This window comes from Marmota monax, unplaced genomic scaffold, assembly GCF_021218885.2.
Source record: "Marmota monax isolate L192 unplaced genomic scaffold, Marmota_monax_Labrador192_F-V1.1 WCK01_AAM20220418_F8-fsc00028, whole genome shotgun sequence".
Taxonomy (NCBI): domain Eukaryota; kingdom Metazoa; phylum Chordata; class Mammalia; order Rodentia; family Sciuridae; genus Marmota; species Marmota monax.
Window position 1 is genome coordinate 14604073 of NW_026694779.1, and position 22737 is coordinate 14626809.

Consider the following 22737-nt stretch of genomic DNA (forward strand, 5'->3'; position numbering starts at 1 on the left):
TCTTGGGTAAAGCACTCCCACCCCAACCCTAGTCAACGAGGGAAGGATTCTTTCTAAATGTTAGCTAGTTTGTGACACCTTTTAATTGATTGTGTCATCTTTGGATAATTTGGTTTTCGTGTTTTTTTTTTTTTTTTTTAGTGTCAGCCCCACAGAAGGGAGGAGCAACTCCACAGGCACCCAGAATCGGCTTAGATGTTGGAACTGACCATAGCATAAAGTCTGGGGCAGGGAGTCAAGACTCACTGCCTCCTGGGGGCTTTCTGGTGAGAGACGGGCAGACACAGGTTGGTCCAGCTGAGGTGGGCTTTAGCTGTTATGGCCCCTAGGAGGCAAAACGGGAGTCTGTGCTGCGGTCAGCTAGCTCAGGTGTGAGGCCAAATGGGGGCGGAGGGGGGGGGGCGTGTTGAGACCTGTGAGTGTCCCAATGCAGAAGAAAGTCATCCTCGGGGTTACGATCCTGTATGAACACAGTCATAAGAACTGCCAGCCAACCAAGCAGACTCTTCAGACCAGAAAGACCTAAACTTACCCGTGTATTTTGACCATGAGAGCACCCACGTTCCAAATACTACGAAAATACTACCTTCTTACCGCCAGTGTCTAACCCTGAAAGATGTCACCTGCCCACGCAGGAGGGAAAGTCACTGAGGCCCGTGACCACGGTACATTTTCTTAGGATGCTTAAATGAATTTTAGTCTTGTCAAGAGGTGTTGGGGGTAGGAGGAGGGATGAACCTTACACGACAAACTTCCAGGGAACACCCCTAGCTACAGTCAAACTGCGGCCGCCCTCAGCAGAAGACTCACTGTGGCTGTGTCACTGTGTTGTGTTTGGTGTTAGATACAGATTGTTAAATACACACCTGAAGGCATTCAATCCCGATAGCTTCGCAAAACTTACAAAGCAACTTACAAAATTCTTAAACAATCCTCCGTCAGACCCCATGTCACCATTACTCACAAAGCGCTAGAACAATTATGCAAATCATATCCTAGAAATAGCTCTGGGTATCCCATAATTCCTCAAGACAGATATGCAGATGAGGCTGATCGTGACTGTGGGTTCAGAGAATGACACTCCCCACGGCTCCGCTGTGCATGTCACTCTGTACCGTGAACACCTGTGCGGGTCCCTTCCTTTCTCCTCTGTCTGGCACACTGCCAGGCATGTGGGTCAAACCCAGGAGGAAATGGGAAACAGAAGGGGGTGCAGGTCTTCAGTGAGAGGACCAGGGAGACCCTACAGTACTCCTGCACGTCGCACTTGACAGTTCCAATCCCGATTAGTTAATAAGAGAACATTAGGTTGGCATTAAAACAAATCATTTTGAAAGCCTTCGGAATTGTAGCCTGTGTGCCTTTTCAAGACAGTGAAGCCAGCTCTCGCTCTTTCCAGGTTCAGATAGCGCCTAGGAAGCCACGCAGACGCGCAGTGATGGGTGGGGGGGGGGCCCTCCGGGAGCCTGGGAAGTATCTGAATGCTGCTTTGCACCTGTCCACGTGCTCCCCACCTGTCGCAGGGTGGCCACTTAAACCTTGATTTTGTAAATGACTAAATGATTCCTCCTAGAACTACCAAGTAGTAACAGCTTTAATTTACCTGTCTCCTTAATGTGACTGGAAGATAAGATCATTGCATGTTTGCCTTGTCGTTACAAAGCACGCATTCTTTCAGGATTTCTCTGCGTAATTGTAAGTGACTGTAAGACTTCAGGCTTTCAGATGCCAATTTCAAGGTTTATTTAACCTGTATACAGAGTTGGTTGGATACCTAGTATCTACTTGGTGTCTGCTGTGGTACCTAGTACTTACTTAGTCTCCTCTAGGTATCTCCTACCTTCTTAGTCTCTCCCACGTACCTACTACCTACTTAGCTTCCCTCAGGTACCTAGTACCTACTTAGTCTCCCCAGGGTACCCAGTACCTGCTTAGCTTCCCTCAGATACTTGGTACCTACATAGCTTCCCCAGAGTGCCTAGTACCTACTTAGTCTCCCCAGGGTACCTAGTACCTGCTTAGTCTCTCCTAGGTACCTGGGTAACTAGTACCTACTTGGCCCCTCTCCTGCCACTTGCCCCCTTTTCTCGTAATCAAAAGTACACAATAACCCTCTTCTGTGCTGTAAGCTTGCTGTTGTTCCCCTCCTTGGGGAGGGGCTAGGGTGGTCTTCTGAGGGTCACTGTTGATTTCTGTTCAGCTCTGACAGCCCCTTGGCTGGTTCTCCCCACAGCAAGATTGGATGTAACACACTTCCTCTATTAAAAGGACCACACTCCTTCCTGGCACTTGAACGTTTGGGTAAAACTAGAACAGAAAACTTTGAGGAGAAAATGGTGTGCTTTTATTTCACTCAGAGAAATGTATTTTTACATAGATTCCAGAGTGAGGAGAGAGCAGAGGGAGGCAGAAACATGTAAGAACCCAGGAGGAGGAGAAGATGGAATGGGGACCATTTTTTGTTCTGGTTTTGTGGTTTTCCCTTCTCCCTCAGTCGGTAAGTGGAGATGCACTGCCCAGCGCCCAGTACAGACAGCCTATCTCGTTATCCCGCCGCCCCGTCTTGGTCCGTCTCTCGGCGTCTGTCTTGCTCTGTGGTTCTGGGTGTCTTTGCCAAGTTCCTCCAATTAACTGACTGCCTCATCAGCAAGAAAACGGCCCCCTCCGCTCCCCGGGTCCTTCCGCACGGCCTGACCTGGCTGCGGCCCTCCAGTCGGGGCGGCCATCTGTTGACAGGACAGGACAGCTGGATCCCTTCCGACACTTTTCCTGATTCCTGCAATAGATGGGTGATCTCAGAAAGTTTAAGCACATACCGATCAAAACTGTGAAGTGCAATTAAACAGGACTGTCCTCGTCATAATAATAAATCATGTCCAACCCTTCTTCCCAGAGCCAGGACAATTCACCCCGGGCAGCGCTACCTGGGAGCTGGAAACATGAGGGAAAGGTCTAACTTTTTTAACGGTGTGAAGGCAGTTCCAGGACATTCCAGGGGTGGAGGGAGAGTCATGTCGGGTATTGTAGTTACTGGTCCCTCCGTAGGTTAGTCGGGCTCTCATTGCTGTGACTGAAAGACCTGACGAGAAGAAGTTAGAGGAAGAATTTAGATGTTCATCGGTGGCTCGTGCTTTCAGAGTCTCAATCCATAAATGGCCAGCTCCGTGCTCGGGGCCCCAGGTGAGGCCGGACATCATGGCGGCAGGGAGTCAAGGAGGAAAGCCGCTCAGGACATGGCCTCCAGGAAGCAGAGGGTGGGGGGAAGTTCTGCTCACCAGGGAGCAAATATGAACCCCACAGGCATGCCCCAGTGACCTGCCTCCTCCAGCCACACCCTGCCTGCCCACAGCCACCACCTGGCCACTCCCCATCGGGGGATTAATGCACTGATGAGTCTAAGACTCTCCCAACCCAATCATCTCACCTCTCAACCTTCTCGCACAGCTGGTGTGTCAGATAACAGCCTGCCTGAATACCAATGGCTGAAACAATAGTAGTTTTATCTCAAAGCCACTGGTCTAGAAGTATGAGGTTGGGTCTCTGGTTACAGAGCCAGAATCTTAAAATAGGCGCCCACACCTCTCTTTCTGCCCTGTTAGGTTCAGTGTCTCTCTTCGTGGTTTCAGGGTGGCTGCTGAAAAATCACACCTTCACCCAAGAACATCCGAAAGGCAAAGAAAGAGGGAAAGAAGGTTCTTCAGGGGCTAGATTAGAACCCCACAGTCTTGTCCAAACTGGGGAAAAGCAGGCAGAGCCCCTTGGTCTGGGATCAAGTGTTTTCTTTTTTAACCTCCTCTGTACTCCTGTAGCAAGCAAGAAGCGGCACAAAGAGACTAGGGTGCGGCGGGGGGGGGGGGTGGGCAATCACCTGCCAGGTGAATGGAGAACAGTGTTTAAGGCAGCTGCACTTTTTTTTTTTTTAGTCCTGAACACCTTAAAATTCACACAAGTTGAAACGCTGGTCAGACAGTAGGTCTGCGGCTCTGTCTCTCATGGCACTCGGAGCTAACGACTGAGGTGGTGCCTTGGCCGTCCACTAGAGACTGGGATACTTTTGCTCTCTGTAGGGGCTGGGTGTGCACCCACTACGTGCAGCTCACCATCTGCAAGTTGAGCACACACGTGGGGAGCAGCAGCAACGGTGGACGTAAGGAACCATAAGGAAAGGCCATGGTGCAGCTCAGTCTGCTCACAGCACTGCCGGCAGCTTGGGGGCAGGGCCAGCTTGGGGGCAGGCCCTCCTGGGGAAGCCCCGGGAAGTGTGGGAGCCCGGAGGAGCCAGGTGGGGCCAGGAGGCTTGCCGAGGTCTTGGACCAGCATCCAGCCAGACCCAGAGTCCACCCCGGGGCTTGGTGGTGTAGACTGGTCTGCCCTCCCCATCGCAGCCATTGCGTGTTGTGAAGGAGGGTGGTGGGGAACCCCCAGGCAGGGGGTGATCAGGCTCTCGGGCAAGCAGGGACAGCTTGCACAGAGAGAGAGGCACAGGGCCGGACCATGTGACCAGGCTTCCAGTTAACCCCACAGGCCGCGGGAAGGCAGTGGACCCGTCCACCACCCTGATCACAGACCCACCTGCAGAGCTGCACCCCAAGGCAGCCACAGAAAGTGGAACCTATCACCTTGTAGGGGACAGGGATCAGACTGTTGGGGGCCAATGCCAGGACCAAAGGCTTGGCAGAAATAATTATTGTCTTAGAGAGAGAGAGAGAGAGAGAGAGAGAGAGAGAGAGAGTTTAATAAAAGGGCAGAAAGGGAGGGAGAGAAGGAAAGAAAAATAAGAGACAAATAGGACACAACTGACAAGATTTGACAAGGCTGAGTAGTAGATAACAGAGATCATGGATTGTTACATGGCTTCCTGGTTTTTCTTGAAATGTCTTATCTTTTAAAACCTGAACACAATATGAATTAAGTCAATGAGTAAATTCACACCCACACACACACACACACACACACACACATACACACCCTGAACATACCAGGTATACGCTTTAAGAGATCAAGTCTTTCTGCAACGCTATTTAATATAAGGTATTAAATGCCTAAAAGTACTCATTTTAAATCAAATAATTGTACACCAGGACATGCAGATGAAGATTTATTCATAGGCTTCTCTTTTTTTTTTTTTTCCAATTGTAACGGATCACTCATTTATCTCACTCTAGAGGAAAGGCATATGCTAAGTCAACTTCCCAAATAAACAAGCTATTTTGACATATTTAGATACATGGCCTGTCCCGAGACAGCAGGCAGAGCCTTCCAGACACAACCGACGTTTCCTTGGTGACTCCTGAGTACTGTAATCAACAACCACAGTGCACACTGGTAGACTCACTGACCCCGACAGTGGCTGAGGTTGGGGGCACATTTCCTCCTGGCACGGCTTTTTCCTGGAAAGCTCATTTCCCTGTCTCTCAACTCTTTCTTCTTCCCTCACCTTTGGCCGCTATTTCTTGCTGCTCTCCACCGAATTCTCACTAAAAAGCTTGCCTTCTCCTATCTAATCAGATTTTTTTATATGTTAAAAACCCCAAGGTAACCGAGTTGGGACACAGGCTGTCTAAAGGAGATCCCATCTGCCCAAGGCCCAGAGGTGGTCCCCGCCATCGGAGGAGCTGGCTCACAGTTGCTCCTCCTGGGTCCCCCCTCAGCACTCCCCAGCAAGAAGCCTGGATTGCTCACGTCCTGAAGCCATTTGGAAAAGCAAGGCCAGGGAGCATCGTCCTAGGACAGTCTGTGACAGCTGGTCCCTGTGCCGTACCAGGTACTGTCTTCATGGGGACTCAGTGGCGTTGATGAACTGGGGTCGCTGGGGTGGGTGGAGGTTTAGATGGGCAGAGATTTACTTCCACAGGACACTCTGCCTCTGGGTTGGCCCTGATGTCTGAAGAATGGCCCGTGGATGATTGAGGGCCACCTGGACTTGTGACACAGGGGAAATTAGGGGTAATCATTATCACATTTTCCAAACACGACCGTCTTCACAGCCTGACTTAACTTTGGCAAACAAAATAAGACAGTGTTGCCCATTGTGAATACACTGGCCAATCCCCATATCACTTATTCCTTTTGGACTAAAGATTTAATCATTAGCACTACATTCAGAATAAATCCCAGTATATTTACCGTGCTCATTTTAAAAATCTTTATTATTTTTATCAAAATGATTGCTTTGCTCATACACATTTTCATTTATTATTTATCAGCATACTCTTAAAGTTTTTCCAGTGTGGGAGATGGAACAGAGGGCTGAGCAAAACCCCAGCCTGTGCTTTTCATTTGTGAAAGAGTTTTAAAGCATTATATATGTTTACTATTTCTTCCCTTTAAAGAGAAATGGTGCAGGACTTTACCTTGCACTTTGAAGTCAAAAGGTCTCCAGATGTGTTGGAAGGCTGATGCTCAAACTAGGAAAACTGGAACTAGCAACAGACAATACAAGACTCGAAGTAGTACCAATCCCAGCCTCAAAGAACACCACCACCACTCCAGAGTGAAAATACTGGTATATTCATGTAATGCAAAGAGAAATACAGATATAAACCCTCAAAACGGAAGATACGTTGATAAAAACGTAGCAGTTTAAGCGAAAAATATTATACAGTACTTGCAGAATGTTTTCTTCCAGTTTTAAATTACATCTAACAGAGAAATAATATTTAAAATGACAATTCTGGTTATTAATTGAGAATAACCATCAGAATAACAGCACAGCTTAACCTAGCAAACACTAAGAAAATGCTCATCTCTAGAAGTAGTGGAGCATTATGTTTCATTCATTTATTTCATGAACAACAGAACAATCTTCAAAGTGGAAATTAGTTTCATAAGACAGAATAAAACCCGGCTTCTCAAAGCACAAGCCATTTCCATAAAAGTATCTCAACTTTTTGTTGGCAAAAAATACCCAAACGATTTACTTGGCTTCCAGAGCCCCACCATCCTTGAGCCACAATGGATACATACAAAAGCATGCAACACTGTATTTTCTCCACACCTTCACTAACCAAAACACTTTGTACTCTTGTAAAAGTTACAATGTCACTGAGACGTTTCCATTCAAGGTTGATATAATACAGAGAGCAGCTGCGGCTGCTGTGTATTTAGTATAAACTAGGAACCAAGTCCTCACTTAACTGCTTTAAAAAAAAAAAAAAAAAACACTGCCTACTGACTCCGATTTCTGTCAAGTTCAATGTCAACATTGAGCTAAATTCTTAAGCTTTGGAAGAACCCCACTGTGTAACTGACGCTGAGCTGGCAGTCCAGACAGCGCTTAGGTCAACTTTCCCCCTTCCTCCTGCTTCCAACTGAAGACACCCAAGGAAGCCGACTCCTGAAGCCCCTCACCTCTGTCTACCTCACTGCAATCTGCGATGCCACTTGAGGTTGTCAAAAATAGCTTCTGTAGAAAACTGGCCGTGGTCTTTAGGAAAATGCATGAAGAAAATTAGCCTTTATTGAAAAAAAAAAAATGCAGACGTGAAAGAAAAGTCAGAACCAGTACAAAAGGACTGCAGGGCTATCCCAGGAAGAAAGGATGTTGAGGAGGACGAGTGTGCGGAGTTGCCCCTCCCCCGCCCCCCCAACAGGAGTCTGTACAATCCAAGTGGGTGTCCACTTTGAGAGTCATTTGGAAGGCAGCTCCGAAAATTAAAAAGGGGACCGGACAGGGAGAAGCGAGGTCACTGTCCAAGCCGAAGGGGATGCTGGGTTGGGTTAGGGTGCAGAGAGTCCCTCACAAGCCGATGCCCTTCAAGTCGCAGGGGAGGGTGGCCTGCGTGGTCCGGGGGCTCTGACAGCAGGGGAACTGGGCCCTGAAGCAGTCTCTCAGCTCCCTGTTGAAGAGGAAGCACACCACCGGGTTGATGCCCGCCTGCGCGAAGGTGAGCCACACGGAGGCCGTCAGGTAGGCCTGGGGGACGGCGCCGGGCCGCACCAGCACCCGCAGGTAGCTGGCCACGACGTAGGGCCCCCAGAGCAGCAGGAAGAGTAGCGTGACAGCGTAGAACATCTTGCACAGCCTCTTCTCGGTCTTGAACTCCTCGAGCACGAGGAGGCGGCGCGCGCCGCGGCCGGGCCCCGCGGGCCGGATGCCCACCAGCGCGGGCGGCGTGGGCCCGCGGCCGAAGCCCGCGGTCCAGTTGGCGGCCGCCTGGCCGGTGGCGCCGGGGCCGTGGAAGGTCCAGTCGTGGCTGACGGCGGGCACGAGGCGCGCGGGCCGCATCTTGCGGCGGTCGTGGATGAAGAAGAGCAGGCGGAGGTAGACCAGGTGCGTGGCGCCCACCACCACGGCCAGCAGCAGCAGGAAGCCCAGCGCGCCGGGGGCGCCGTCGGGCCGCTGCTCCAGGGCGCACGGCGCGTCCTCGTCGTCGCCGCCGCCGCCGCCGCCGCCGCCGCCGCCGTCCAGCACCGGCGGGAAGGCCGCGGCCAGCGCCAGCGCCCAGGCGGCGCACACCAGCATGGCGGCGCACGGCCAGCCGGCCAGGCGCTCGGCGTAGAAGCGGTGGTGCGCGATGGCCAGGTAGCGGGTGACGCCCACGCCGAGCAGCAGGAAGGCGGCGTGGAAGCAGAAGAGTGCGGCCAGGAAGGCGAGCAGCTTGCAGCCCAGCGCGCCCGGCGGCGCCCCCGTGGCGGCCGCCGCCCGCCGCGCCGCCAGCATGACGGCCGGGAGGCAGGCGAGCGCGCGCAGCCCGTCGGCCAGGCACAGGTCGAGCAGCAGGTAGTACGGGGCGCGGTGCAGGCTGCGCTCCCGCACGATGAGCAGCGCGAACAGCACGTTGCCCGCCAGGCTCACGCACAGCAGCAGGCTGAGCGTGGCCAGCTTGAGGCCCAGCGCGGCCGCCTCGCCGCCGCCGCCGCCGCCGCCGCCGCCCGGCTCGCTCGCGTTCGCCATCGCGGTCTCCGCGCCGGGGCCGCCCTGGCCTCGCCGCCCCGCAGACCGCCCGCGCGCTCCGCCGCCGCCGCCGCCGCCGCGCGGCCCTGGCGCCTCCCGGGCCCGGGGCTCAGCCCGCGCCCGGCCGGCCCCGCTCCTGCTGCCCGCGCCGCCGCGCCGCCGCCGCCATCTCAGCCATGGTGCGCGCAGGAGGCCCCGGCCACTCCCCGCGCCCCGGGCGCCGCGGCCGCCGCTGCGGACGGGCCCGCGCCGCCCCCCGCAGCCCCCCGCCTGCTCCTCACTCCTCCGCCGCCGCCGCTGCTGCCGCCGCGCCTCTGGCTCTGCCCCCCGCCGCCGCCGCCGCCGCCGCCGCCGAGCCCCCTCCCCTGCGCCGGAGCGCGCCGCGCGGCCGCCGCCAGCCCCGCCGAGGCATCCCGCGCCGCCCGGGCCCGGGCCGGGCTGGGGGCGCCTCTGCGACAGCTGCGGGCCGGGAGGTGGCCGGGAGGGAGGCCGGGCCCAGGACGCAAGGTGGCGACAAGTCGCGGTTGGCCCCAGGTAACGGGGGTCTGGCGGCGGCGGCGGCGGCGCGCCGGGGTCACCCGGGCGTGAGCGGGGGAGGCCGCCGGGCACCGTGGGGTCGGGGAGGCCTCGGGGGCGGGAGCACGGGGACAAGCTACCCTCCGAAAGCTGGTGGTCATCAACGGTGGTGACACTCATGGCAATCCCAAGCCCGCTGGGACTCCCGGGAGCCCTGCTGTGGGTGGCAGCGTGCTGGGAGCTTCACAAGCGTCCCCCCAACCATAACTACGGAGTTGGCTGCATTCTGAACCCCGCTGTATCCCTGACAAGGGACATCAGGGGCAAGGGGGGCGGGCAGAGCCGAGGAGCAGCGGTGCTGGGATGCCATTCTCACTTGGTTGGATTTCCAGGGCTGGACTCCCAGCGACTCTGCAGCGTGCGCGCTCTGAGTTACATCAGTGAGCCAGCTGAAGACAGACAGACGTCCAGGAAAGAGACCCAGCCTGTTCTCTTAAGTGAACCCTGCTACTTTCCTCCCGGGATATCTATTTGCTGGGTAAGCCTGAGCCAGCAGCCCCTTGCTCTGCCCCTCAGCCACACCGAATTCGCCCTGCAGGGTGCTAGTCCCACTGGACCAGCTCCACACCCCATTCCCTAGCCTTAGGGCCATCTTTCTGACCAGCGAGGGTCACCCTGCAGCCCTGCACTCTGTTCATTTCCTTCCAGCTCTTAGAATTTGTCAGGTGTTTTTATTTCTTCTTACAAGTCTCTAAGCTTCCTGAAGGCAGGGGACCACGTCTGGCTGTTTTTGCCTGTGTGTTTGTGTGTGTTTGGGTTGCACTGTTTTGCCAGTGCTCAGCGTGGTAAAGCCAGAATCAAGGAACATGGTGTTTCTCAGGTTTTTTTTTTTTTTTTTTTTTTTTTTTTTTTTAATATACAGAGAATCATTTCTTGCCTGCCCAATAAGATATGCATGATGGACACTTTGATGGCCATTTCTAGGACCATGCAAGATCACAAGGGGCCTTGGATGTCAGGCTACATGGGAGCCCAAACTTTAGTCTGTAAATAAGAAGGGGCCTTGAAGGTTTGGGGGGAGAGTGATATCCTTAGAGCTGTGCTTCAGGCAGTGTGCTTCAAACTGTGTGTGCCCCCAAAGTCCCTGGGGATCCTGTTAAAATGTAAATGCTGATTCAGTAGGTCTAGCATAGGCCTGAATGCTCTCCATTTCTGACAAGCTCCATGGTGACACTAAATGACTGCTAAGCCATTGTCTGCCCCTTAGGTATCTTGGCCTTTGAGAACTATTTGGAAATTGTTGTAAGAGTCTTAAGTGAGCACCTCTTTCAGAACCCCCAAGCAGATAGGGCAAGTGGCTAGCTGAGCAGACCCACAAGTATATGTGGACAGAAACGAGAAGTACATTGTGGAGGGTGTTTTGGTTGGGAATTGCATTTTGATCATAGCAAAAGGGTGGAAACAGGTTTAGTTTCCTCATGAAACAAGAGAAGTGGAGGTCCGTGGTTGCTGGCATTGATTGATTTAGCTGAAGGACTGAATCTCTGAAAGGCTTTTGGCCCTTCCCTCATGATCAAAATAGGCTGCAAACAATCTAGTCGTTCTGCATTCCACACAGAAAGGAGACGAGGGAAAGAATAAGTGTTTCTAAGTCAGCGCCTCTCAGAAGAGCTTCCTAGAAGCCCTATGGGATAACAAGCACAGAGCGCTGGCTACCACTCTTAGCAAGGGAAGGTGGGAAATGGTTCTGGATGCCTTTCCTTACAGCCAGACGCAGTCCTAGAGGAGATCCTGCCATTTGGGCCTCAGCATTTGGGCTGCCTCTGTCTTCTTGTAACCCACATGGGCACATTCCTTGGGTGCTTTACGGTGATGGTAACAGCAGGCTCCAATTACCAAGCACATGCCACCATGCCCCAGGCCACTGGTATTTAAGCATCGTCTTGGCTGTGCATGGTAAATGCTCTTACAACCTCTGCTTTGCAGATGAGGCTTAGAAGGCTTCATGTTTTCTGGCTTTCTGCCACCCATAAGCATCAGAGCTGGGATCACCAGACAAAAAGCCTGAGTTCAGAGCCTACCCTTGCCACCACCACAAAGTCTGCCTCTTAATGAAAGAAAGCCCTTGAGTTTGTCAAGACGACCAGCAAGCAGACAGCAGATGCTCACGCGCACCCAGTCAGCCCCTCTGGAGAGGGAAGGATGTTTCAAAACATTTAGACATTACAAAGAGAGACATTAATGGCCCTGGAGCTGGAACCTCACCTTCCTGGTCCCTGAATCAAAAAGTTCCCCGCCTAGTTGAACTTCTAAGATCACGTGTTCTAACAAGTACCCGTCCTCAACAAGCCACCTCACCCCTCGGAATCTCAGATGTTCCCATTTGCAAAACGGGACATTGTCCTCCCGGTTATTTCTAGGGGTCTTGGGTTCTGCGGTTCACGAGGACACGAGAGGTAGATGGTCGTGTAACCCAGTGGGGCGAGGTTTAGTCTTCAGAAAAGGCACCCAAGAAGAGCCATTGGTTCCTTCTCATTTAAATTTCTGGGTTTTCCATTGCTACCTGGGGCCCAATGTGCTTCCATCTGGGGTTTGAGATTTGGTTTCATCATCTGCACAGAATCAAAAAACAGAAGCTGGCTGTCTTGCAGCCTTTGTGAGTGTGCACGTCTCATTCTCAAGGTTTGTGCGGTCAATCAATACATAAGACCAAGCCATTAGCATTTCATTGGCCAGCACCACTCCGTTTCCGTGTGCTGGTCCTAGGAAGTTTCCAGGAGACTTTTTCCTGCTTCCTTAGGACCCAGAGCACATCAGAGCAAAGCAGGTCTCGGAGGTTTTCCTCTATAAAATTTTTTTATGTTTTGTTAATAACCAACTTTTTCCTTTTGCACGTAGATTTAAAGTTGGAATTTCCCCCAAAATCAGTTGTCACCTCTTTGATGCATGTGTAGAAGGTGTGGCTGCTAAGGGAGATCCTGACTGTTGAGGGGAGCTGGCCGGCTGTCCTGGATAGGTCCAGCCAAGGCCATGGTTCCCAGGATCACGGAGCCATGTTGGCCACTGTCTCCTGGCCAGCCTCAGTCATCTACCAATGACCACAGTGGACTCCAAGTTAGAGACGGTTGATGCACTAAACTGCATCCCCGGCTCTTAGAAAAGATGAGCCAATGTCTGAAGCCAGTGGATGCCAGATGACCAGAGCGGGGCACTCAGGCTGGCCCTTCCCCAAAAGGAACTCTAACTTCAAGAAGGGAAACAGGCTCTGGAGTCAGGTTGACCCTGCTTCATATCCAGGTCCCAAGGATGCACAGTTAGTGTGCATCCTTGGGAAAGTCCCTTGCCTACTCTGAATCTCTGAATCTCAAAGGCCTTGGCGAGGAAGATGCAGTGACCCCATTAAGTCCTGTGTGTTTCTTGCTGCAATATTGCGATGGAATCGACATAGATGCATTGAAATAAGGTTGGGAGTCATAATTTAGAGCCTACTTAAGATATCAGTTAATATTGTTATTTATAATTATGTTATTATACTCTTATAAATCTTTATAGTTTTTGGTCCCAGGGATTGAACCCAAAGGTACTTAACCACTGAGCCACATCCCCGGTCTTTTTATTATGTTTTATTAGAGACAGGGTCTCACTGAGTTGCTTAGGGCCTTTCTAAGTTCCTGAGGCTGGCTTTGAACTCAGGATCCTCCTGCCTCGGCCTCCCAAGTCACTGGGATTTACAGGCATGCCCCACCACGTCTGGCTATATTTAAGTTTTCTGCATGTTCCAGCTGGGATGATGGGGCTAAATGGTTAAATGAGATCTACTTACAAAGAGCATAGCACGAGGCACGTACTCAGTGGCGTGTTACAAATGGGAACTGTAGTTGCTCTTTGCAAGATTATAAATGCCTTGGTGGCTTGAAGGACCTGCATTCCCCCCGCCCCAGCTCAGCCTCATGGACGCCCTGTATGTGGTAGCTTCTCTGAGTTTCATGGCAAGGATGAATGCAAGTCCATAAATCAGGAATGTAAGAATACACCTGTGTCCTAGAAACCCAATCTGACAGTGACTTGCCATTTTATCTTGCTGCTAAGTTCCCTTGGTGCTGGTTCACTGAGGTCACCTGCTGCCTCTTCACATACCGAGGCCAGGCAGGTGCCCAGTGCCCCTGGGCATTCCAGACAGTGGGTGCCGGTGGGTGGGGATGGCTCACCTGGCGTTGGCTCCTGGTTCCACTTTGCTTCTGACCTCAGCCACTGAGGGTCTTGGCACTCGGGTGTGAGAGCCTGGGCTGAGGTTCCCTGACTGTGGACACACCCAGAGCCTCACCCTCAAGACTGTCCAGGAAGCCGGTGCAGGTCCCTGATCCTTGTGCCCCCTTCTCTCCTCCTTCCTCCTATATTTACCTCCAAGGACACTCTGGAAGAGGATGATAATCCAGTTCTATCTTGTTCTTTTAGACAATGTAATTAGCCAGTTCCTCTGTGAATTTGTGGATTAAGGTGTTTGGAAAACGTAAGCCAGGAAGCACCTTGCCATCAATGTCTCCTAGGCAAGGAAGCCAAGAGCCTACTTTCTGCTTGAATTTTTGGAAGGAAAGAGGAAAACAAAGGGAGAAAAATGATCAATATTTATCTCAAAGTTGTGTTTTTGCTGGCCGTAGTGGTTGAATGGCTGAAGGTACCTTTCTGTGTATATTCAGGGCATATTGTCATAGTTCATGTAAGCAAAATATGGTTTAGTGAAAATTTTTAACACGTGGTTTTCTCCACGTGCAAAGAAATGCACTTGGACCCCCCCCACCTCACACTGTACATAAAAATTAATTTAAAATCAATGAGAAGCTAAAAGTTTAAAAACTCTCAGTAGAAAACACGACAGTACATCTTTATGACTGCAGGTCAAGCAGTGGTTCTCAGATGTGACACAAAACGAGAGGAGACCAAAGAAAAAGATAAATGGGACTCATTAAAATTTTAAAAGTTTGTGCTTCAAGGGATGCCTTTGAGAAAGCCAATACACAACCTATAAGAGAAAAGAAAATGTGTCCAGATCATGTATCTGATGGACGATCTGTATCCAAAATGTATAAGAACTCTTAACTCAGTAATAAAAATACAAACAACCCAATTTGCAAAATGTCTGCAAAAGACCTGAGCAGACATTTCTCCAGAAAGATACACAAATGGCCAGTGGGTCCATGGGAGAGATGGTTGACATCACAGATCAATAGAAAAACTGCAGAACCGTCTGAAATCCCACCTCACAGTATGTGTCTGTTACAAAACAGAAACAAATGGTGGCCGTGATCTGGAGAAACTGGGGTGCTATAGTGAAGCAGCTGCTTTGGGGAAAGAGTTTGGCAGAGCCTCAGAAAGTGAGGCACAGAGTTGTCTCCTAGGCCAGCGGTTCCATCTCTAGGGATCTACCCAGAAGAGCCCAGTCGTGACGAACACCTGTACACACTTTGCACTGCAGCAAGATTTCTTGCAACCAGAAGAAGAGGTGCAAGAATCCATCAAGGGATGAATAGAGAAGAACAGCTCACAGCGGGCAAACCAGAACGGGGGGGAGAAACGTCCATGCAATGTTATTCATTCACTTCACAGAATGATGATAATAATCCATAGAAGGAGGTCCTGGCTTGGGATGTGCCAGCAGGATGCACCTTGAAAACATTATGCTAAAGGAAACACCCTGAAACAGAAACCACATATTGTATGCATCCATTTATATGCAATGCCCAGCACAGAAAGCAGACTGGTGTTCTCCAGTGGCTGGGGACTGGACAGGGCCTGATATGGGTATGGTGCACGTTTGGGGGCGATGGATATATCCTAAGATTAGGTGGTGCTGTGGCCTCAGGGAGCATCCTTATTAGACGGTGGTTGGGGCCTGACAGGGACGTGGGTCCTCGTATCATCTTCTGAGTGAATGAGGCCCTTGGGTCAGATTTCTTCTGTCTTTCTCTGAGCTGTCTCCTGGAGTGTCACACCTGGCCACTCGGCCGTGAGAACCAGTGGGCCCTTTGGTGGGCTTCAGCATTGGCATATTCTTGGGCTTTGATGCTGCAGGGACCTTGGGAAGGAGGGAGTGTTGTGGTTTAGAAGTGAAGGGTCCCCCAATAGCTCATGTGTGAGACGATGCAAGAAAGTTCAGAGGTGACATGATCGGGCTATGAGAGCCTTATCCTAACTAATCCCCTGATGGGGATTAGCGGGGCGGCGACTGCAGACAGGTGGGCTGTGGCTGGAGAGGGGTCCTTGGGAGCATGCCTTTGGGGTATGTATGGTTTATATTTTGTTCCTGGGGAGGAACATTCTCTGCATCTTGGTTGTCCTGCCTGCTCTCCTCCTCCACACCCTTCCGCCATGACGTTCTACTTCACCTGGGCCCAGAGCAAAGGAGCCAGCCATCTAGGGACTGAGACCTCTGAGACCGCAAGTCCCCCAAAACCTTTTCCTCCTCTAAAATGGGTCTTGGCAGGTCTTTTGGTCCCAGTGACACAAAAGGTGACTAAGGAATTCTTGTTCGGCAAATAGCTTTATATCTCAGTGCAAGAAAGAGCTGTCTTTTTTTTTTTTTTTTTTTTAAGATCCAGTAAAGCACTAAGGTATTTTACGTTCATTATCTAATTCATGCCTACAAAATGCTGTAGTCCCATTTTAGGGATGAGGAAGCCCAAGTCTTAGAGCAGTAGTGACCTAGTCCAGGTCAGGTAGTAGAGAGTGTCTGGGCATAAGGTAAAAAGTCCGGTATGTCTGGCCCAGAAGTGTGAATTATTAAACCATACAGGAAGTGTGTTGAGTGATACAGGACTGAAGGAAAACCAACCCGGGGGACATGAATAGTAAGGCTCACAGAGAGCTGTTGCCCTAGCACTCCGGCCCAGAGCACCCCTCCCTTCCCTCCTTACGCCAGTGCTCCCCTTCTCTGCCCTGCCACCCACGTTTCATTTCCCCGTGTTGTAAATATGCTAGCAGCTTCCTGAGAAAGGTAAACATCTTAGAATCTTACGCATCTGCAAATGCCTTATCTTACCTTCACCACGATTGATAGTTTAGCTGGGAATACAATTCTGCTGGACTGGACCGAAGGGCTAATGGTGCTGAGCATTTTTTTCCCCTAATGCTGTTGACCTCTGTGTATCTGCTTTGCAGATTTATCTGTTCAATTTTTTTTTTCAAATCTGTTCATATTTTTTCAATAGGTCATTTATTTTCTTATTATTGAGTTTTGAGAGTTCTTTCTGTGTTATGAAAACAAGTTCTTTTTCAGAGACGTCAGTTGTATATATTTGGTCCTGGTATGTGGCATTTTGCTCTTTTATAGTGTCTTTAGAAAAGCAAAAAGATTTTAATTTTGATGAGGTCCAGTTTATCCACTTGGATTATGATATGAATCATCCTTTTGTTGATTCTGACCTAAACCAGAGTCAAAGATTTTCTCCCTAGCAGTTTTATTACTTCGATTTAGATTTTACATTTTATATTTCATTATATTTCTATGGTTAGTTATTTCTTATATATGATAGGAGATATAGATTGAAGGCTGCCATTTTCCCACATGGATATTCAATTGTTCCAGTGCCCTTTATTTTAAAAAAGTATTGTTTACTCAGTTGCTTTTATTCCTTTGTCAAAAACGATTTCATATATGTGCTGATCTATTTCTGGACTCTATTCTATGCAGTTTTATCTATTTCCCTATCTTGATGCCACACTGTATTGATTATTGTCCTTTATAATGAAACTTAAAATACAAAGGTTTTATTCCTCTAATTTTGATCTTTTCCCATTGTATTTGGCTCTTCTAAGTCATTAGCATTTGTGTCTGTGTGTGTGTGTGTGTGTGTGTGTGTGTGTTAGGATCCAGTTGTCAAATTCTGCAGGAAAAAAAAAGACTGTTGAGATTTTAACTGGGATCATACAAAGATCAATTTGAAAAGAAATGACATTCTAACAATACTGCATCCTTTTACACACAAACAAGGTGTATTTATTCATTTATTCGGGTCTTCTTTAATATCTCTAAGTAGTTATCAGTGTTCAATTCTTGTTCATTGAGAAATTTATGAGCATTTCATGTTTTATACTATTATAGATGGTAATCTAAAAACTTTAACTTTCTAATTGTTTAATACTAGCATATAAAAATAGAGTTGATTTTTGAATATTGACTTTCTTTAAAATTTGTCATCATAATAGCTTTTTTTTTTTCCTTTTAGGTAAATTCCACCAGATTTTCTATATAGATGATCATGTTTTCTGCGACTGAATACAGTTTTACTTCTTTTCCAGTTTGGATGCTTTTACATTTTTTTTCTTGCCTTATTCTATTGGCTATCACCTCTGATACCATTCTAAATAGATGTGATGAGAGCAAACTGCATGGGTCTCTCCTTTTGTATCAAAAGTAAAGCATCCAGTTTTTCACCATTAAAGGTTATATTAACTGTAGGTTTTTATAGATGCCCATAGATAAAGATGTTCTCTTATATTCCTATTTTTCTATATATATATAATCAGGAATGAATGTTGGATCTTGACAAATCTTCTCTGCATCACTTGATCATATAGATTTATATTTTTGATTTGTTAAATTGTTAATTATACTGGTCGACATTCACAGATTAAGCCAATCTTGAATTTCTGAGATAAATCCCACTTAACCACAAAGATTATCACTTTTTTATGCATTCTTATATTGTACTTAATAAAATTTTGTTTAGAATTTTTGCATCTATATTTGTGAGGGATATTTATCTTTGATTTTAGTTTCTTGTGTTTGCTTTGTCTGGTTTTTGTTTCAGGGCAAAGACTGACCTAATAAGAAAGTATTCTATCCTTTTCAAAATTTTTGAGTCTGTGTACAATTGGTATTATTTTTTTTTCTTAAATGTTTGGTAGAATTCACCAGGGATGCCATCTGAGCCTGGAGTTTTCTTTGTTTTTGAAACTATATCCAATTTCTTTTATAAATATATAGTTGTGATAACTGTTTCTTCTTGAGTAAACTTGGAATTTGTTCTTGTTATCCATTTTGCCAATTCATTGGATGAAGTTGTTGATAATAACCCTTTATAGTCTCCTACATATCTAAATACATAAATTGTATTTATGTCACCTATCTCAATTTTGATATTAGCCATTTTTGTCTTCTCCAGTTTTCTTTGTACTGTCTAGCTAGAACTTTTTTTTTTTTTTAATTTCAAAGGACCACATTTGGGGTCATTGATTTTTCTGTATTGCTTTTCTGGCTGCTCTTGGCATTTTTTTTCCGTTCCATGTGTTCTATATTTCATCTTGATTTTCTTCCTTCTATTTGAGTCCAGTAGGCTTCTGGTATCTAGTTTCCTCATGTGTTAGCTGAGTTCACTAATTTGGGGTCTTTCTCACAGCGTTGTCTTAAAGTTGTCTCTAAGAACTGTTCAAGCAGCATCCCTTGACGTGATACGTGTGTCTTCATATTCATCCATTTCCTCTTTGATTTGTCTTTTGGTCCATGGGTCACACAGAACATGGGTTGTTTAGTTTTTAAGTATTTGGGGATTCACAGAGATCAAGGTCTTCATGATTTCTGATTTGACCGCATTGTATCAGAGCATATACTTACTCCACTCCAATTCTGTTAAATTTATTGAGACTTCTTTGATGGCCCAGAACACGATCTATCTTGGTGACAGCCCATGGGCACTTGAAAAGAATGTGAGCTGTGTGATGTTTGGTGGAATGTCAATCAGATAAAGTTGGTTGATCGCATTCAGATCTTTTGTGTTCTGACTGATTTTCTCCCTGGTTGGATCTGTCTTTCTCCTTGCACTTCTAACCACTTTTGCTTCATATATTTTGGGACTCTCTTTGGAGCAACATTGGAGCAATGATGTTTAGAATTATGATGCCTTCTTGGTGAGCCAACTCGTTACTCACTGGCCTTCTTTATTCCTGGTAATATTCTTTGCTCTGAAATTTACTTAATGTGATATTAATATAGCCTCTCCAGTTTTCTTTTGAGAGTGTTTTCTTTCTTCAGTTTTCTTCTTTCATTCCCTTTTTTAACAGGGCATACTATTTTATTGTAGGATCCACTCATAAAACAAAGCTAAGGATCAAAATAACTTCTGATTTTGTTCACAACCTCAGTCTGGGATTTCAGAGTGTGTGCCTGTGTTTTTGTGAGTTCAAGACCTGTGGGTTTTAGTGAATTATCACAGATCTTTTGCTCCTTTAACAGTCTTTCTCATGTATTCCTGGCAAATAGTAAGTGCTCTGTAAATAGTTGAAAGTTTTTAATATAGCAGAAAAGAAAGTAAAACAGAAAGAAAATATTCGGTCCTTTACTTTTTACTGTCTGTCTTTTAAGTTAAAGTGCATGCTTGTAGAAAGCATTCTGTTGGGTCTTGCTGTTTATCCATTCTAACAATCCCTAGCATCCCCCCAGGGTGTATAGACTGTTTACGTTTAACATGGACATTGGGATGGTAAGATAAACTTAAGTTCATCATCTTGCTATTTGTTTACCACTCATCCTACCTGCTCTTTGTTCCTTTTTCCCCTTTTTTTATGCTTTCTGTTAGATCAGTACAATATTAAGTCTGATTTCCTTTTAATTTCATTGCTGGAAGAGTAGCTGTGAATCTGCTGTGCATGTGTTTGATTTTGGTGTGGAGTGCACATCTTTAACTTACCACCGTCCACCTGCATGTGATCTTTTTTTTTTTTTTAATATTTATGTTTTAGTTGTAATTGGACACAATACCTTTATTTCACTTATTTATTTTTATGTGGTGCTGAGGATCGAACCCAGGGTCCCGCACATGCGAGGCCAGCGCTCTACCGCTGAGCCACAACCCCAGCCCCCTGCATGTGATCTCGACTGTCCACATGGTGTATGAGACCTGGCCATGGCACCCTCTTGTTTCTTACTCCAGCCTTTGTACCGACCTTGTCGGATACTTTTTTTGTCTGTTATGAGACCCACACTCCGTGGGTTGCTATTTTTGTTTAAACCGTCCATTAACCTCCAGGGATTTTTAAATGATGAAGTTCTCTTTCATTTGCCCAGGTGACTACCATTCCCAGTGCTGTTCAGTCTTTTCTGTAGATCTCAGCCCTTCTGATTCCGTGATGCTGCTCCTGCAAGAGAGTCCTGTGCTGTGGATCCTCTGGAGATGGACACTTGCAGCTTTTGCATGTCTGAAAGACTCTCTCTCTCTCTCTCTTTCTCTGTTTCATTAATTTTTCTCTATTAATATATCTGTTCTTGATTTCAAGGATTTTGCTCTTTATTTTCTCTTTTCTTCTGCTTGCTTTTGGGTTTGCTTCTCTCTCTCTCTCTCTCTCTCTCTCTCTCTCTTTTCCCGCCTAGGTTTTTTTTTTTTTAATGTAGGAATTTAGATCACTGATTTGAGATCTTTCCTCTATTCTGGTGTAAGCATTGGATGCTATCAATTTCCCTCTCACCAGTGCTTTAGCTGCATCTGACATATTTTAATATGTTGTCTTTTCATTTCGTTTTCAAGTGGAACTATATTTAAATTTCCTCTGATCTTTCCTTTTTAATCCATATGAACATTGTGTAATTTTCAAGCATTTGGAAATTTCATCCCAGATTTTATGCCCCCCCCCCAAATTTTTTTTTTTGGCAAAAAAAAGTGAGGTGACACCATTATGTGTATTTTTTTTAATTGCACTGGTCTTATTTAAAATCATTTATTATTAAACTGTCTTCGGTGTAAAATCAGGATGTATGGAATACTCACAAATATTCCTTAAAAATGAATAGTTCAAATGCACATCATTTCTTCATGGAAGTTTGGCAAACATTTTCCCAGTCTGGAAAAAAAAATATTAGCTGTTATTGATTTGTGCATAACAGTCAAAATGTTACACTTGAGACTCCTTACCACTGTACTGAGAAGTGCGTACTTGGAAAGTTGAATGTTCTGTCAGAAGATTCTATGCTGTGGTTGTTGGTTTTGTTGTCTGATGTAGCGCCCTCTGTGCCCCTCATATGATGTGTTTATGGTTAGTACTGAGGGCTATAATCAAGCTATGCGAGCCAGCTTTTGGACATACAGTGACATGCACATGCATTGACAATTCCAAGTTCACAGCTTGTGGTATGCAAGAAGATAAACATGCATCCATGGGCCACTGGTGAATACATTGCTGCTCAGTTTACTTTGAAGCAGCGTGGAAAACAGAATCACAGCTTGCAACAGTCATACAATGGAAGGTAAGAAATCAATATTTGGACTGAAAAAAATAACAAAACAGGGTACAACAATCATGCAGCAGTGAGGGTTATGCGGTGAAATGCGGTCACTTAGATTTGTTTTATTATCTAAGTATACAATCCATCTTTGTAAATGTTTCACATGCTCTTGAAAAAAAAAAATGTGTGTTCTGTTCAAGTGCCATAGGTGGCTATCTGATCTGTTGGCTAGTTTTGTTACTCATTTCCTCTGTATCTTTGCTGATTTTGTCTGTCTCTGAGAGGACTTCTGTTGAAATCCTCAGCTATCACTGTAGATTGCCTGTTTCCCTTTCAGGTCTGTCAAGTTTAGCTTTGTGTGTTTTCAAGCATTGTTGTTTGGTGAATATGTATTTAGAATTTCATGTCCTCCCGTTGGGTGGATCCTTTCACAATTATGCATCATTCTCCTCGGTCCCTATGAACTTTGCCCTGAAGTCTACCTTACCTGAAGTTGATGTTACTTTTGGGAGAGGAGTCACGTGATGTAAATTTTCCCATCCTTTTCCTTTCCGCCTACCCATGTGGTTCTTTTGGAGCATGTCTTCTGTAGATAGCATTTTGTTGGATCATGATTTTTATTGTCATTGGTTAATCCACTCTAGCCTGTTGGAAGTCAATGTCTGAGCCTCCTGCGTGGCCTTGCTGGTTTGGGCTCGGTGGGATCACAGTTTTCCATTGTGTTTGGCTACCATGGTTCTCTCTAGGATCATTTTAATTGCTGGACTTTTCCTTTCCTGGCCCCTTGGCTAGAGGAAGCAGACTTTCCTTGTCTGTCCTCATGGGTGTTTCTGGGTTCCACTCTCCCCAGCTCCAAGTCTGGGAGACTGAGGCAAAAAGAAAACCCAGAGAACTTACCGTGGAATGTGCCTTGGACCCCAGGGTTCCTGGCCGGGTTTGATCTTTTAGTGTCATCTAATGTTTCCCTCTGTATAGTATTCAGGGCTTTGCTGTGCTCAACAAGAGACATCCCAAAGCCTGTCCCTCCATGTCCACTACAGATTTCTTCTGCATTTTATTTATCTGTCTGTCTATCTAACTATCTATCTATTTTGGTACCAAGATTGAATCCAGA

At 47.3% G+C, this 22737-nt stretch overlaps 1 protein-coding gene across 1 annotated transcript; it reads right to left on the bottom strand.

The window, feature by feature from the left end:
- Positions 1-6131: 6131 nt before the first annotated feature.
- Positions 6132-8896, bottom strand: Gpr27 (G protein-coupled receptor 27). Its single transcript, XM_046425494.1, has one exon. It carries the CDS (start codon positions 8894-8896, stop codon positions 7739-7741), a length of 1158 nt encoding a protein of 385 aa, XP_046281450.1. The 3' UTR covers positions 6132-7738.
- Positions 8897-22737: the final 13841 nt, after the last annotated feature.

What these genes read in the sequence shown, in the direction of transcription:
- Gpr27 (XM_046425494.1), bottom strand. Translation starts at nt 8,896, where the DNA reads ATGGCGAACGCGAGCGAGCCGGGCGGCGGCGGCGGCGGCGGCGGCGGC.